General features: G+C 59.2%; 1 protein-coding gene across 2 annotated transcripts in view; it reads right to left on the bottom strand.

The window, feature by feature from the left end:
* The window catches only part of UBE2O (ubiquitin conjugating enzyme E2 O), a 57,745-nt gene that overhangs the window by 2,191 nt on the left and 40,045 nt on the right, over positions 1-15,509 (bottom strand). The window contains exons 2-17 of one of the 2 annotated variants that reach the window (XM_059150248.1): positions 11,604-11,663; positions 11,391-11,501; positions 9,708-9,805; positions 9,211-9,274; positions 8,390-8,533; positions 7,856-7,965; positions 7,559-7,709; positions 6,838-7,310; positions 6,315-6,469; positions 5,945-6,057; positions 5,734-5,862; positions 4,979-5,068; positions 3,298-3,994; positions 2,907-3,043; positions 279-482; positions 127-184 (exon numbers count right to left, since the gene is read on the bottom strand). In XM_059150248.1, the coding sequence (XP_059006231.1) occupies positions 127-184; positions 279-482; positions 2,907-3,043; positions 3,298-3,994; positions 4,979-5,068; positions 5,734-5,862; positions 5,945-6,057; positions 6,315-6,469; positions 6,838-7,310; positions 7,559-7,709; positions 7,856-7,965; positions 8,390-8,533; positions 9,211-9,274; positions 9,708-9,805; positions 11,391-11,501; positions 11,604-11,663 (2,794 nt within the window). The remainder of the gene's footprint in view (positions 1-126; positions 185-278; positions 483-2,906; positions 3,044-3,297; positions 3,995-4,978; positions 5,069-5,733; positions 5,863-5,944; positions 6,058-6,314; positions 6,470-6,837; positions 7,311-7,558; positions 7,710-7,855; positions 7,966-8,389; positions 8,534-9,210; positions 9,275-9,707; positions 9,806-11,390; positions 11,502-11,603; positions 11,664-15,509) is intronic. The other variant, XM_059150249.1, reaches the window with a different exon arrangement.

Below are 15,509 nucleotides of genomic sequence, written 5' to 3'. Positions count from 1 at the left end.
AGAGCTGGCCTGGGGATCCCCCGAGGGCGGCCAGAGCGACAGGCGGGAGGTGGGGGACATAAAGGCCAGAGTCACTGGACCCTCCAGCAGTTTCCCCACCAGTGCCCCCCACCCTGCGCACTGTACCTTGGATGGAGATGAGCACCTGCAGAAGGCTGGACTTGCTCGTCCACCTCTCTGTCCCCTGAAACACACACACACAGCACGATCACCTCTGCCCCAGACGCCCACCCCCGACCCGCTGTGCTTCCTCCCTGGCTGGCTGGCGCCGGACTCACCTTTCCGATCCAGGTGCCCAGGAGGCTGACGCACACCTTCCCGTTGTCATACAGGTTGGGGTTCAGGCGGCCACTGCACTGGGAGAGGTAGCAGAAGTGGGGGGGCACGGCTGGGTAGATGTTGGGGAGCTGGATGTCAAACAAGTAGAGGCCATCCTCGTAGGGGGTACGAGTGGGACCCTTGATTAGGGCCGAGAAGAGGTCCTATAGGGAGGGAAGGCTGAGGTCGGTGGGCGCTTCTGCACATGGTGCCTGCTTGGATCGGGGGCAGGGGTGTGTGCGTTGGGGGGGGAGAACAGGACCCAGGGACTCCAGACACCACCAGCTATGGAGAAGCTAAAGGGAAACACCCCTGTGTGGGCCTACGCAGCATCTTTCCACTCTGTGGTATTAATGGAATTATCCCAACTTGCTTTTACTTCGCCAGGTGTTTTTCATCATAAGTCATTACTTTCTTTTTTTTTAATCCATCTTTTTTTTTTTTTTAAATTTTATTTATTTATTTGAGAGACAGAGATCACAAGTAGGCAGAGAGGCAGGCAGAGGGAGAGAGGAGGAAGCAGACTCCCCGAGAAGAGAGCCTGATGCAGGGCTCGATCCCAGGACCCTGGGATCATGACCTGAGCCGAAGGCAGCGGCTTAACCCACTGAGCCACCCAGGCGCCCCCATAAGTCATTACTTTCAATCTGACTCCTTAAAACAGCTGCCCTGAGCCCCGCCCCCACCCAGGCCAGCAACAATTACAACTAGTTAGAAGATGAAAGAACATTCCAGGGTGGCAAGGCTTCACTTGCTTTTAGGGAACCAGAGGGACAAGGGGATCTGGAACTCCTGTGGCAATGCTGGCAGACCACCAAAGAAACTCAGGTCACTCAGTCATTGGGGAGACTCCCCACAGATGTTCGAGATCTGTGTCAGGTGTGGGGGCGGCGCCAACTGCAAGCAGTGAGGCATGTGACACTGCAGGACGTACAGACAGCGAAGGCGGAGGGCCGACTGGAAGGACAGAATCCTCTCCTGCATGTTTTTATCGGTGTCACCCTGCGGGCCTCTAGATAATGCACTACTTCCCTGTCCCTCCAAGTGAGACTTGGAAAAAATGCTATTCCCTTCTCTCAGCAGAGTTGAGACAGGCTGGAATTTTCAAAAATTTTACTAAAACTCAAGAAAAAGCAAAAGTGTCATTAAGAACCCTGAGCAGCCAGGGTAAGGGTGTGGGGGGATGGGGTGCCTGGGTGCTTGGCATTCAGGAGGGCCCGTGATGGTGAGCACTGGGTTACATACAACTGATGAGTCACTGACCTCCGCCTCTGAAACTCATAGCGTAGCCTATGTTGACTGAATTTATTCATGTATTCATTTACTTACTTATTTTTTTAAAAAATTGTATTTATTTATTTGACAGACAGAGATCACAAGTATGCAGAGAGGCAGGCAGAGAAAGGAGGAAGCAGACTCACCGTCGAGCAGAAAGCCCGATGGGGGGCTCAATCCCAGGACCCCGGGATCATGATCTAAGCCAAAGGCAGAAGCTTCACCCCACTGAGCCACCCAGGCACCATTAACTGAATTTAAATAAAATCAAGGGGGCGCCTGGGTGGCTCAGTCATTAAGCGTCTGCCTTCGGCTCAGGTCATGATCCCAGGGTCCTGGGATCGAGCCCCATGTTGGGCTCCCTGCTCGGTGAGAAACCTGCTTCTTCCTCTCCCACTCACCCTGCTTGTGTTCCCTCTCTCACTGTCAAAAAAAAAAAAACCTAAAATGAAGAGAAAAAAGAAAAAAGACCCTGAGCGGTCCCACCCTGGGGCCTCCAGCCTGCTGCAGGCAGGGCCAAGCAGCGCCTCTCTTCCATTCTGTGGCCCCTCTGACCAGGGCTGGGCGGCAGCTGGGGCCGGGGTCAGACTCAAGTTCAGTGTCTCGCACAACGCGCAGCGCCCAGCAGGGGCTCGGTGCAGGTGTTGACTGAATGAGGAGCCGGGCCAGGCTTGCCTGTGCCTGGGCCGCAGAGAGAGGAGCGGAGAAGGCAGTGGGACATGGCCACGTTGGGGAGGACTAGCCTGTAGCCAAAAGAGAAGGAACCAGGTCACGAGGCACCCAGATCAATAGGTCTCAAAAACGAGCCCACTGAGCAAGAAAAGCAAACTGCAGACGATGCGGACAGTGCTGGACCGCTCACGTGAGATAAGTCACAAAACGATGCTCTGGTGACACAGGACAACGTGAACATATATACAAGGTCTTCTGCAGGGAGACCCACAAACTCCTGAAGTCATGACACGTAGGGGCCGCGGGAGGACTGGTCAAAGGCACCGTTAGCTTTTTCTGAGACGTTCTAGTATTTCAAAAGAATGGTACTCAGGTATTAACTGTGTACTTTAAAACGAACTTTTAAAAGGAGGGGGAAAAGAACACACCGTGTGCTCTAGACACGGGCCGGGGAGTCCTGCCCCCGGCCTCCGCCCCAGCGGAGCCGGGCTCCCAGCCCTATAAGGAAGGGGTGTGGGCGGCCTCTCGGGCTGCGCAGTCCCGGGGCTCCAGGTGCCCAGAGCCAGCCGCCTCCACGGCACCAAGCGCCCACGCCAGCAGGCCCGCACCTTCCTGCCCCGAGCCCACTCCAGGCTACTTGCCATTCTGTCCTCAAAGGTCTTGACCATGATGCCGTCAGGCAGCGAGGTAGCCAGCAGGGCCATCTCCTTCCGTACCGTGCTGAAGAACTTCTTGGCTTCCGGAGGCTGGAACTCAATTTTCTTAAAAGAGTGATTTGCTACAAGGGGAACAAAGAGGGGTCAGTCCGTCATGGCAAGCCCTGAGCGCTCTATCTGGCTGCCGCCCTTGGGACGCGTGGGCCCGGAGGGAGCAGCTGCTGGGTCTGCTCCCCAGACAGGCGACTGTAAGCCCACAGGCTGCGCACCCACTAGCCTGGCATCCGCGCCAGTGACCACACCAGGGAAATGGCTTCCTCCCCTCAGGCGGCAGCTGGGAGCAGGGAGGGGACTGGCACAGAGAAGGTGAACTCACAGGGCGCGAACTCCAGCACTGAGAACACCTCGCCCTTAGCACTGGTGAAGGTGACACCAGGCTTGCCGCCGCACTGCTGGCAGAGCACCGGGGTCTCGCTGGGCCACTCGGCCTTCACAGGTGACTGCCCTTCGGGTCTGTCCTCCTTGCGCTCTGTGTCCGGCACTGCCTCCATCTTCTCCTCCTCCGCAATGGCCACATTGTCCAGCGTCTTCTTGAGATTTTCCTGCAGTTTCTTGATGTCATCTAGAAACTTCTTCTCCCGAGTGGGTTTCTCAGGCTCCACTGTGGGGGAGGTGGGGGAGCCCGTCAGAAGCTGCTCCACGGTCATGTTCTTGAGGCTCTCCAGGATCTTGATGGCCTCTTTCAACTCCCGGAAGCTCTTTGGGGGCCCGTCCTTGCCGGCCTTCTCCATCAGCCCCGCCACGGGGGCAGCCATGGCCACAGCCCCCTGAATGGCGGCTGTGGCAGCCTCTTCGCTGATCACCACCCCCTTGTCCTCCTCGGGGGCTGCCGGCTGCTCGGCGGGAGGGATGGGAGGCTCCTCGATCTTGGGGTGCTCGTCCTCCACCAGCCCGTTGTCAGTCTCCCAGCTGTCGCTGTCGTCTTCCCACTCATCCGACGACGCCCCGCTGCTGCTGCCTTCCACCGAGTCATAGTCTGACTCCTCGATCTCAGACTCAATGTTGTACAAGTGCTGGGGGCAGAGGGGCACAGGCAGCTCAGAGAGGCTCTGCCGGGCTCTAGGGCAGACCCCGACCCTGAGAGCTGGCGGTGCCGGGGTGCACTGAGGCCTCAGTGGGCCCCCTCCAGCCTTTCCCCGCTTCCTGCTCTGGACTCTGCTGTTGGGCCTCTCCGTGTCCCTGGGTCTCTGGAAGGGGCCTCTGCCTGCCCCACACCCGTCCGCAGGGCTTGAAGCCCCAGCCCGCAGCCAAGGGCTGTTCTGGACTCCTCTGCCCCTGTGTATACTGGCCACCATTAGCCCTCAGTGGCAAATCCAACCCCGCCCCCAGAGGATTCGGGGCAGCCCCCTCTGTGGCTACTAACATGCACTAGCAGTGGGAGGTTCAGCAGAGCTGGACTGGGTCGCATCCTGTTCCCGTGTTTCTGGAACAGCCGCCCAGACCAAGGGGTGAGCCACTCCCTCCCGCACCCCATACAGGGGCCAGGAGAGGGGCTGGGAAGGGAGGATCAGCTCAAAGGGGCAAAGAAACAGTAGCTAGAACAGCTGAGCTGGGACTGGGACACCACCTCTGTTCCTTTCTCTTTCTGATCTGGGCAAGTTTTCCTAGAAATGTTGGTGGGAAAGGCTCTGTCCTAGAGCAAGCAAGCTGTACTTCTTAGCATGGGGAGAGGGGGACGCAGCAAACCCAGAAGGTCTGTGACAATCTGCACACACCCGGCAACCTGGGGAGCCTTCCAGGTGGGGCAAGACTCGGGCCAGCTGTGGGCGGCCCCCCTGCTCCCCTGCCTCCCGCCCCCACCCCAGCACGCGGCATGTGATGCCCCCTTCTTCTGAGGCTCTCCCCGAGACCCACACACCCAAAAGAAGAGACCCTCACCGGGAAGATCTGTGAGCCTGTCCTCCTGTTCCTTGAGAAGGGACAGAGGACAGGCCAGGGCTCCCAGCCCAGCTGCCACAGCTGTGAGCCAACTGGTGTGGGTCCGGGCCGGGGCTCACCTGGGGCAGGATGATAGTCTTCGAGTTGTCGGCCCACACCACCTCCACCTTGCTGCTGACGTCCACACGGGCCACTTGGCCAACCGACGGCTGTGGGGCAAATGGGGCAGGGTCAAGGGAGGAGCTCTCTGGGGGGCAGGGAGGGCCAGAGCACCTCCAAAAGGGAGCTCTGGCAATGGGTGACAAGGGTGAGGCGATGAGAAGGGAAGGGACGTGGGTGCCAGCCAGAAGCCACACGTGGTGAGCAGCTCAAGCGTGGGACCCTCTGGCTCCAATGTGGGCAGTCACGGGCACAGACCCCTGTAAACGCCCTTCCTACCTGCAGCATCTGCTCTCACCACATTTCCTGACACTCTCAGGATGGGGTTCCTGCCACGGGACTTTTGTTTCTACTCTTCCTCTGCTTGGCCCCAGGCAATGTTCCTACCCCCTCACCAAGGCCCATGGTGAGGCCATGGACGCCCCCTCCCCCAGCGGGTCCCGTGCCCCTACGGCACTCAGGACCAGAAGCTGGAGCCACCGGGGCTCAGGGTGCAGCTACATGAAGTCTGACCCTGACTGTGACTGGCAGGAGAAACCCTGGGGAGGCCTTCAGGCAGCGGCCCTTGTGGGGAAGACACTGAAGGCAGCCCGGGAGCCCAGAGGACTTCCAGATCTGGTCTCCTGGGGCCACCTGGTGGCACCTCCAGGGACTGCAGATGCTGGACGGGATATGGAGAGACAACCCCCTCCCACCAACTGGCGGGCAGCCCCACCTCATCCTCCTTGTGAGGAGCTCCGTCCTCGGTATTGCCAATGCGGATGACGATGTCGGTGGTGCGGAACCGGAAGTCGGGGTGGTCGGCAATGTCGTAGACGCTCACGTCCTCCTCTTCTCCGATCAGCTGGAGGACAGGATGGGTTGTCACGAGTGCAGGGGCCACGCCCAGTGCACCCCAAAGACGCAGGGGGGCTGCACACACTCACCTCCACATCATCCCCGCTGGGCCGCAGCTTGAACCACTTCACCATGCAGGTGCGGCCCACGTGGTCGCCAGACTGCACCACACCGTAGACAGCGGGATCCGGACAGCTCTGGACTGGGGAACCAGAGCAGAGAATGTCTCAGGAGCTGCGCTGGTGCTGCCCACCACCCCTGACATCCCCACCGCGGCAGGGCACAGAGCCCCGATGCTCCCTGGCTAGGCTGGGGGAGGCCAGAAAAGGCTGTCCCAGTCCTTGAAAAAGTGAGTCACCTTCCAAGAGGGAGTCTCCTCCCTGCCCTGAGACCTCTGGCCCATCCTTCCCAAGCCCGGCACAGGCCCTCGGCCAGGCGGCCTTCTAGAGCGGGCGCTACCTCGTTTATCCACCACGAAGTCTCCGGGGCAGAACTCGTTGTTGTCCAGGTGGTGCACAGGGAAGAGGTCGTTGGAGCGAATGTTGCACTCCACGGAGCCATCCTGCCACATGACGTCTGCCGAGGTCATGGTGGTCACCACCTCCACGGCCACCCTGCGGGCGCACGGTGCAACCCGCCAGCCAGGCCGCACGAAACGGGCGGGAAGAAGACAAACAGGTCCCTGTGTGCTCACCTACACCCTCCTCTGAGAAAGGTCTCACTGGGGAGAGCTCGGCGAATGTGGTCCCAGAGGCCAGACTCGGGGCCGGGGCCACTACGCTACCCGCCACCCCCGCTCCCAGATCTCTCCTTTCCACCCAGGCCAACCCTGGGCACCAACGTCGCCTCAGCTGGGCACCCCCGAGCCTGCAGAGGGCTCGCAGCCCGTGTGCGTGTGCGTGCACGTGTGTACGTATAGGTGCCAAAGGGACGGCCTCAGGCTGGACCCTCGCCCAGGAGGGAGGGTGCCCTCCAGGTTTACCTGTCCCCTGGCTTGAAGTCACGAGTGATTTTATTCTTCTTCCGCTTGTGTTTTCGCTTTAAGTTCTTGATCGACAAGGGGATGCTCTTCTTTCTGCTCGTGCCGCTGCCGCTCTGGGAGGAGGTGGTGGAGCTGGCCGAGGAGGTCACCGAGCTGGTGTCGTCCGTGTCGTCAGCAGCCTCGTCATCCGCATCCTGCTCTGCCGAGTGCAGCCTGTCGTCCCCGCCCTCCTTCAGCAGGAAGGGGGGCAGCGGCTCACCTGCATCCGGGGCTTCCTCCGAGCCCTCGTCCTGCATCTCCACCGGGCTGGCGGACCCATCGGGCGTCTCCTCGGGGCTGACGGACCCTGCTTCGCTCTTGGCTCTGGCCCCTCCTTTCTTTGCCGGGTCCTCCGTGGAATGGTCTCTGGGGCACTGCGCGTCCGGGGGGCAGGACATGATCCTCACAACCTGCTTCTTCAACAGGCGCTTCACCTGGGAGGGCAGAGCAGGGAGGACGGGCGCTGTGGAGCCGCAGGGCCAGCACGGCCCCACCCCGGGCATGGGGGACACCCAGGTGGCTCGGGGCGGGGGGGGGGGGGCAGCTATACACACCTAGGTGGCCTGCAAGGGTGATCAGGGCTGCCCCCCAAGGCCTAAAGCACAGACTGTCCTTCCTGGCTGTGGAAATAGCTCAAGGCCAGTTCCTCAAATGCCCACCGATCCCAACCCCAAGGACATACCTTCTTGGCCATAGAGCCCTCCCCCTGGGCGCAGTGTTTTTCTGGACATTCACAGGCAATCTTGGCCGGCTCTACCTTGGCTGGGAAGACATACAGACAGCGCTCCCCCAGCTGCCGCTGAGCATGGTCAAAGCATCCGAGACGCTTCACCCTGGGAGGGAGAGAAGTGGGAACTGGGCCACGGCTGATGTCAGCGCCCCGCACGCCACCCTCAACCTCAGCTCCCCTATGACTCTGGCCCAGAGACCTGCTCGGGCGTGCCACTGGGGCTGCTGGGGGCACGCTGGGGCCACTCACCTGCCTAGGTTTTCCTGAGTAATGACAGAGGGCGGGGGGCTGACGCTGTCCGTGCCCCCTGGACAGAAACTCTTGGTAATCCATGTGACCTTGAGCTCTACAACCTGCACCTGGGGACGGTGGGTGGGACAGGGCCTTAGTCAGCAGCTGAACAGCTCTCAGTCAAGCAGCTGCCCACAGCCCACCTGACCTCCAGAGCAGGAAGAGGGTCGTCAGAGTACAGCGCCCCAAGCAGGACACCCCCAGAGCAGGCTCCACTGGTAACTACCACAGCCTCACCCCAGGGACCCCCACCACGTCAGGGCCCGGCGGATCTGCCACTCGCCACCTTGCTCTGGCGGGGTCGGTCAGGCTGGGGATCATGTGCCTAGCAGTCACCCCATGAGCACACCCTGGCTTCCCTTTACTTAGAGCCCTTTCCGATCAAAGGGCTAAGGAGTAGGGCTTAGCCCTCGGAGCAGATAAGGAGGGAGCGGGCTGCAGCTCAGCTCTGGGGCACGGAGGCTGAGGAGGTGGCCCCACCCCAGCCCCTACCTCTTCCACCACCACTCGGAATTTGCTCTTGGTGCTGAGCACAGGCTTGACCCCCGACAGCCATTGGACGCTGGAGAAGATCTTGGCGGGGCCGATGAGCACCTGGCCCGGGTAGAAGCCGTAGGAGTCATCAAAGAAGAGACCCTACAGAGTTTGGGGCCAGAGGAAAAGTCCTTGTGAGTGGGACTTCCTCGAGGGCCGGAGCTCTCCACATCCACCCCTTCTCTTGCCTCACCCCTGCATGCTCCCCTGCCTCCCCAAGCTGGAACAGACCCTTGGGCTCCAGAGCAGCAGCTCTCAAACCAAAGTGCATATAAGTCAGCTGGCGAGCTTAAGAGAAGGCACATCTGACTCATTGTAACACACTCTCAAGGCCATGTCCACGATGTCGGTCGGGAGACACTTCGAGGACTCTTGAGGGCAGCAGTCCCCAAACCTGTTTGCTCTTGTAACCCCCACACCGCCATACTTATTTATAAAGCAAGGTCACATACAACTGTTCCAGAATATCCCAGCGTAAGAACAAGTGTACAGACTGTACTACTATAGATATTTTTTTAAAGAGTGAGCTCGAGTTAACAAAACACAAAGAAAAGTTCCAACACCTCCTGCCCGCGCCCAACTTCTGGACGTTCTGGGGTGCACGCACTCCTTTTGTCGGAAACCGCTCGGCCCAGAGGCAGCACCTGCTTAGCCTGGGCTACCTCCAAGCTGGCTGCTAAGCAGTCCTCCTTCCCGTGCAGCCCAGGGGGCAGGGAACATGAATCCTGCCCCCCCCAAGCCCACCCCTCAAGAAGCCTGCATGGGCGGGGCACACGTACAGAGTCGCTGACGTGGGGGCAGACATCGTAGAGCTTGGCGCCATCTTCTGTGTTCATGGAGCACCTGAAATGGCGAACAGGGATTTGGTTCATGGGGCACAATGACAGAGCCCCAGGGGAGGCCGCAGGAGACACAGCGGGGCTGACCAGTATCACAAGGAGTTACCCGGAGGCACTGAGATGCTGGCAGGCTCTGCGATGGCGTGATTTACCCCTACCCACAGCTCGGCCCCCATACCTGCCCAAGTAACTCCCTCAAAATCAACCAGACCCTAACCCATACGGGAGAGCTCGCTACCATTAAAGAGTGTCTAAAGTAAAGCATCAACCCCTAGCAGACACTCTAAATGAGGCCAGGGCGACAGGAGACCAGTCCATGGTCAGGCCCTGAGCGCTTGCAGCACATGTCCTCACGGGCCCTGGGAGAAAACACACTTGGCTCCTTGTCCCCGGGTGGCCCCTTCCCAGCGTGGCCCCGTGTCATGAGTCATGCGTACCTGGCACCGTTGGACAGCTTCAGGATGATCTGGTTCTTTAAATCATAGACCTTCCCCAACCAGCAGTCATAGGCAATGTAGTCCCCATACATGAAAGGCTGCAGATGGAGGGAACGGGGCGTGAGAGGCGGCAGGTGGCTCTGGTGTGCAGCACACCTGTCCCGCTCTGTACCCTGCAACACAGGAGGAGCGATCCAGAGGGCTTCCTGCCTGGGCCAGTCGGCCATGGCCTAAGGGGCTGGCTGCCCCCCGGGAGTTCCGGGCCACAGCCCAGCTCCCCTTCCCAGGGTGGAGGAGGCCTCGGCGGGCAGCTGCCTCGTGGCAATGAGACAATACCAGAATACCATTCTCCTCTGAAAGGAACCAAGGCTCTTTGGACAAATGATCCAGGGCTGGATCAGGAAAGCTAGAAAGTTAGAAAGTGCTTAAAAAGGAAAGAAAAAAAAAGAGAGAGAGAAGGTATAAATGACACTGATGTCAGCTCGAAGGGGCTCTTACTGGCCAAATCTGCGATAATTTAAGCAACAAAACAAACAATGGTAGTCAGGAATTACAACCGATTGGACAAAACAGGAATCTGAGTCCACCCAGATGTAAAAAACATATGAATAAATCCACAAATGAGGCTGAAGGCACAGCCGTTCTGCACAGAATGCCGACTTCTCAACATGAGGAAGAACACGGGCTTCATACAGCCCCCCAGAAACCGTCAGAGGCCGTCGGAGCCCTGGCTGCCGGGACGGGGGAGGCTCACAGAGTCCAGGGCCAGCAGACTGGGGTTTCACAAGCGACAGGTTATTGCCGCCATCTCGGAGCACCTCGTCACAAAGCAGAATCACTAGCAAAGGCGTGAGAGGGGACCTCATGGGGAGGTGCGGCAGACACGGCTAGGATCAGAGTCAAAACCTCCGGCCCCGGCTGCAGCCACTGGACACATGGGGCCAGGCAGAGCTCAGGGGTCACTGGGCGGCCCTGCCGAGGATACAGGTGCCTGATTCTGGTCAGGAGGCGACGGCACAGAGCTCCACGCTCAGGGTCGGCCAGCAGAAGGTGCCAGGGGACGGACGACAAAGCGAGACTGGGGAGCGGTTCCTGATGAGGAATGGAAGAGCCGACAGCTACAAGCAGCGTGTGCTCCTGAATGGAATCCTGGGTCGGAGCGGGAGGAAGGGTACAGGAGGGATGCTGCACGGAGTCTGGGGACGGGACAGCCACGCCCCAGGGCTGACTCCCTAAACTGGGGGCCCGGGGCCACGGGGCACTCGCCCCGTAGCCGGCTTCCCAAGGCTTCAGAGAGAAGAGCAGGCAGCGAGAAGGAGACAGGGGAACGGGAGAAGGAAGGTCATGATGGGGCAAGTGCAGGGAAAGGCTCACAGCCAAGGAGCCCGAGGACGCAGGGAGCACAGAACTCACAGCTCCTCCTGAGTCTGAAATCACTTAAAAAAGAAATGAACGAAGAAATGTGTTTTTCACAAAGGAAGCCACAGAGAGGAGCGGCAGCGAGGTAAAGAGACCAGCAGTGGCGGCCACGCTGGCGGCACAGGATGTGCCCGGCCTCATGCCCAGCAGCCTGAGGCACTGCCCCGGGCACACACTAGCGGGCTGCCCCCTGCCTGAGTGCCGGGCGGGTGCGGCCGGGGTGTGGGGGCTGCGGGAGGAGGGCTGGCAGGCGGGGCCTCTCACCCAGATGTGCTGGAGGTCCTTGCTGTTGACAGGGTAGATGATGCAGTTGGTGCCGATCAGCTTGACCGCACAGTCGATGCTGACGTCGATCACGGTGCCGCACTGACTGTCCTGGGGAGGAGAAGGCATCCAGGCGTGAGGACGTGCACGGTCCCCGCCATCAGGGCAGACCCGGCCCAGACCATCCCCAGGCCACCCCCGCACAAGACTCACAGTGGATCGCATATGCCGGACCACGTCCCGGGGCACGACGGAGCGGTCCTCGAGCTTCAGCTGAGGAGAAGAGCACAGTGTGACACAACGGCCTCTGACGTCCGCAGAAGCTGCATCTTTCTCCCAACTTCTCACCCACGTGGTCACACGCGTCCAGCTGGCTGCACAGATCCTGGGGGCGGCTTCGGCACGTGCCACAGCCAGCTCTGATCGCACCCAGCCCGAGAGGCCGACCCTCAGACGCCACCTCCCCCACCCTGCAGAGGCAAGCGCGATGGTGACGGACGGTCACTGCAGCCGTACAGAGAAGCTGCGTGAAGCGGCAGGTGGCAGAAGGGCCTCGCTCTCATGAAGGGGTCAGCGGCCCCTCACACGGCAAAGCACTCTGCTGGGAGCTAAATCCTTTTTCTCCTTTCTCCAAGCGCCTGCCCGGCCCCTGCTGCTGAGCGCTGAGCAGAGGGGGCGGAGGGCGAGTGTGACACGGAGCTGAGCAGGTCACCCCGAGGCCTGCTGTCACCTGACACGACCTTCTAATCTGGGCTATCCTCTCTGGCCAGCCGCAGCCCGGTCCTTATCTCATGTGCTGCGGAGGCCGCAGGCCTGGGCTAACTCAGGACAGCAGGCTCCGGAGCCCGGCCACGTGCACGGTGAGCACCTGACCCCTCCAGCTGCAAACACCCCGCGGCAGCGGCCCGCGAGGACAGCTGGGCCTCTCGAGAGCCCTCCCCTTCCTCTGCCAGGCCCAGGGGCGCCCTCCCACGGCGCAGGCGGAAGACGGTCCTCCTCCAGTCCAGCGCATCTCCCTTGCTGGCTCCGCTAACCCGGGGCGCTGCTCCGGAGTTCTCCATGGAGCCATGGGTGAGGCTCTGCGACTGCCCATCTCCTCGGGACGGGCACCTCCAACACCCCAAACCACAGGGAAGCGAGAGCTGCTCTCTCAAACAATGCCCAACCCCAGACCCCTAAGATCACTGCCCCCACTCCAAGACCTGGGGCATGGAAAGGTGACCGCCATGGAAGGAGAACGGACACATTAAAAAGAAGACCCTGGCTCGAGGTCCCCGAAACTGCGGGGATGACGGCTAAGAGACCCTGCCATCAGGAGGATCGGACCTTCAAAAACTAAAGGGGAGGGGTGCCTGGTGGGCTCAGTCAGAAGAGCGTGGGACTCTTGATCTCAGGGTCTTGGGGTCATGAGCTCAAGCCCCATGCTGGGTGTAGAGGCGACTTAAAACTTTTAAAAAAACCCAAAAAGTAAAGGGGGAAGCAATGGGCTCCACCATCAACAGGTGATAGAGGTTTTTCCTACGTGGGAATATAGGCCACGAGCCAGACGAGAGCGAGCCCAGGTGTTAACCTCCAGGGTCCCTGAGCCAGACACGGAGATGTGCCCACTCCAAAACCTCGGGCAGATCGCTTGCGCCCACCTGTGCAGGGGGGGGTGGGGGCAGCCATCTCACAGCGGGTCAGGGATTAACAAGGCAATGAAAGCACAGATGGGCCCAGGGCACCTGGCACACAGGACGCACTCAGCAAATGCCACATGTGACCGCTCCTCCTGAGGCCACTGGCCCCCAAGCCACAGGCGGAGACCCTCTGAGTTCAGGCTCTTCTTCACTCTGCGCAAAGATCCCGGGAGTCGGGGGCGGAGGGCACACGGAACTCTGCTAAGGCTCTGTTGGGGTGATGGTGCCACTTTTCTGACTCAAAGAACTTCCTGTCCTGTGACCCTCTGCGCCCACGGCTCTGGTCTGGGACATGGTATTTCCAGTGCTATCCCAACCTACCTCAAACCTCTGCTCCCAGTTTAGACTTTAAAAAGCCACAATTGCAAGTCTCTCCAAGTTGCCATAGAAACCAAAGTTGCAGTGCCAGGAAATCCAGTGGGAGAAGGACTGCTGTGCAGGGCAAGGGGGTGCCATCCTCGCTGGGAGCTGTGGCCTCGGGCACAGGCTGCCTCGTCTGCTCAGGCATCCCTGAGAAAAGCCCCCAAGTTGAGGCTGTAGATTGTGTCCCCACCTGGGGGTCTGCGTGGATCCCTGACAGAGCTGCAGGAATGGAGCAGCACAGGCACAGATCCTGAACGGTCGGCACACTGCCCAGCCTCACGGCACCCTGGCCATGGGACACTGCTCCTGAATGCACAGGGGAAACTGAGGCTCCCACGTGGAGGCTGATGTGGGAACAAGGCAGGAGTGAAGGCTGGCATCACCGCAAGGCCAGAGGCAGGGTGAGGGGGCCTGGTTAGCAAACACCGTCCTCCGGACGGGGCCCTCTGCCCCTGTGGCTGGCCTTTTGCCACAGTCCACTCCAGGGTGAGGCCTGGTCTCCAGGCTCTTCTAACAACCTTCCGTGACAAGGAGGGACCTTTCTCCAAAGCCCTGAGAGTGCTGAGAGCGGAGCAGAGTGAAGCAACAAGGAGGAGGGGCATGGCGGCCACGCTTCTGACGAATCCCCTGGGAATTCCAGAAAAATGACAAGAGCGTCTAGAAGGGCTTTGGACAACGTGCAAGGCTCTCCCTTCCCTCGACATTTTCCTTCCCAACTCCCTATGTCCCACCCACGCAGGGCGCTACCTTCACCCAAACAAGCCAGTCCTCTCCCATCCGTGTGCCTCTCCACCGCGCAGTTCCTTCCAAACACCCCCTTCCTCTCCCTGCGCCCACCATGTGCTACCCACATCACTAAGGCTCCCCATGTCCCCACTCGGAGGGCACCGCTGCGCTCCTGGGGGCTTGGGAGCTCGGTGTCCTCCGCCTACAGCAACTGGTGCTTACTATGTCTCGAGCAGTCTACTTGCACTTGGTGTGTTTTATCCATAGTGCTGTGAAGGACGTACTATTACTGTACGTACTAAATCATCCCCATTTTACAGAGGAGTGAACTGACATGGAGAGAAAATGAGGAACTTGTTCATGGTCACATAGCTCCGCATGTGGACCTTGACTTGAACTCTGATGGGCTGCAGAAGCCATTCTCTTAACCACACGACAAGCTCATCCGTCCCCAAGCTGCAGAGATAAGAGCAGAGTAAAACCTATTCCTGGCAGGAACTCCTGTAACAGTGATTCCTCTCCTGATTATAAAGGCATTCAACGCCCTATTCCTTTCTGGGGCCGAAGAGGAAGACATCACGCATCCAGACGGCAGGTGCCAGAGGCTAGAGGCTTCCCCCTAAAGGGCGCTGTGCTTGCTGGTGGAACACGCCAGGCTCTGGAGCTCAACTAGTCCGCATACAAAGCCATGTGCGTCATGAACTATTAGGACTTCATCAAGTTCGGAAGCTTTCGCACAGCAAAGGAAACAGTCAACAAAACCAAAAGACAACTGACAGAATGGAAGAAGGTATTTGCAAATGATATATCAGATGAATGGCTAGTATCCAAAATCTTTAAAGAACTTATCAAACTCAACACCCAAAGAACAGATAGTGCAATCAAGAAATGGGCAGAAGAGGGGCACCTGGGTGGCTCAGTGGGTTAAAGCCTCTGCCTTCAGCCCAGGTCGTGATCCCAGGGTCCTGGGATCGAGCCCCACTTTGGGCTGTCTGCTCAGCAGGGAGCCTGCTTCCCTTCTTTTCTTTCTCTCTCTCTGCCAACTTGTGATCTCTGTCTGTCAAATAAATAAATAAAATCTTAAAAAAAAAAAAAAAAAAAGAAATGGGCAGAAGACATGAACAGACATTTCTGCAAAGAAGACATCCAGATGGCTAACAGACACATGAAAAAGTGCTCCACATCACTCGGCATCAGGGAAATACAAATGAAAACCACAATGAGATACCACCTCACACCACTCAGAATGGCTAAAATTAACCAGTCAGGAAATGACAGATGCTGGCGAGGATGTGGAGAAAGGGGAACCCTCCTACACTGCTGGTGGGAATGCAAGCTGGAGCAGCCACTC

Source organism: Mustela lutreola, chromosome 15 (genome assembly GCF_030435805.1).
Source record: "Mustela lutreola isolate mMusLut2 chromosome 15, mMusLut2.pri, whole genome shotgun sequence".
NCBI classification, from domain to species: domain Eukaryota; kingdom Metazoa; phylum Chordata; class Mammalia; order Carnivora; family Mustelidae; genus Mustela; species Mustela lutreola.
The sequence above is the reverse complement of the archived record's forward strand: the minus strand, read 5'-3'. Positions and strand labels throughout refer to the sequence as shown.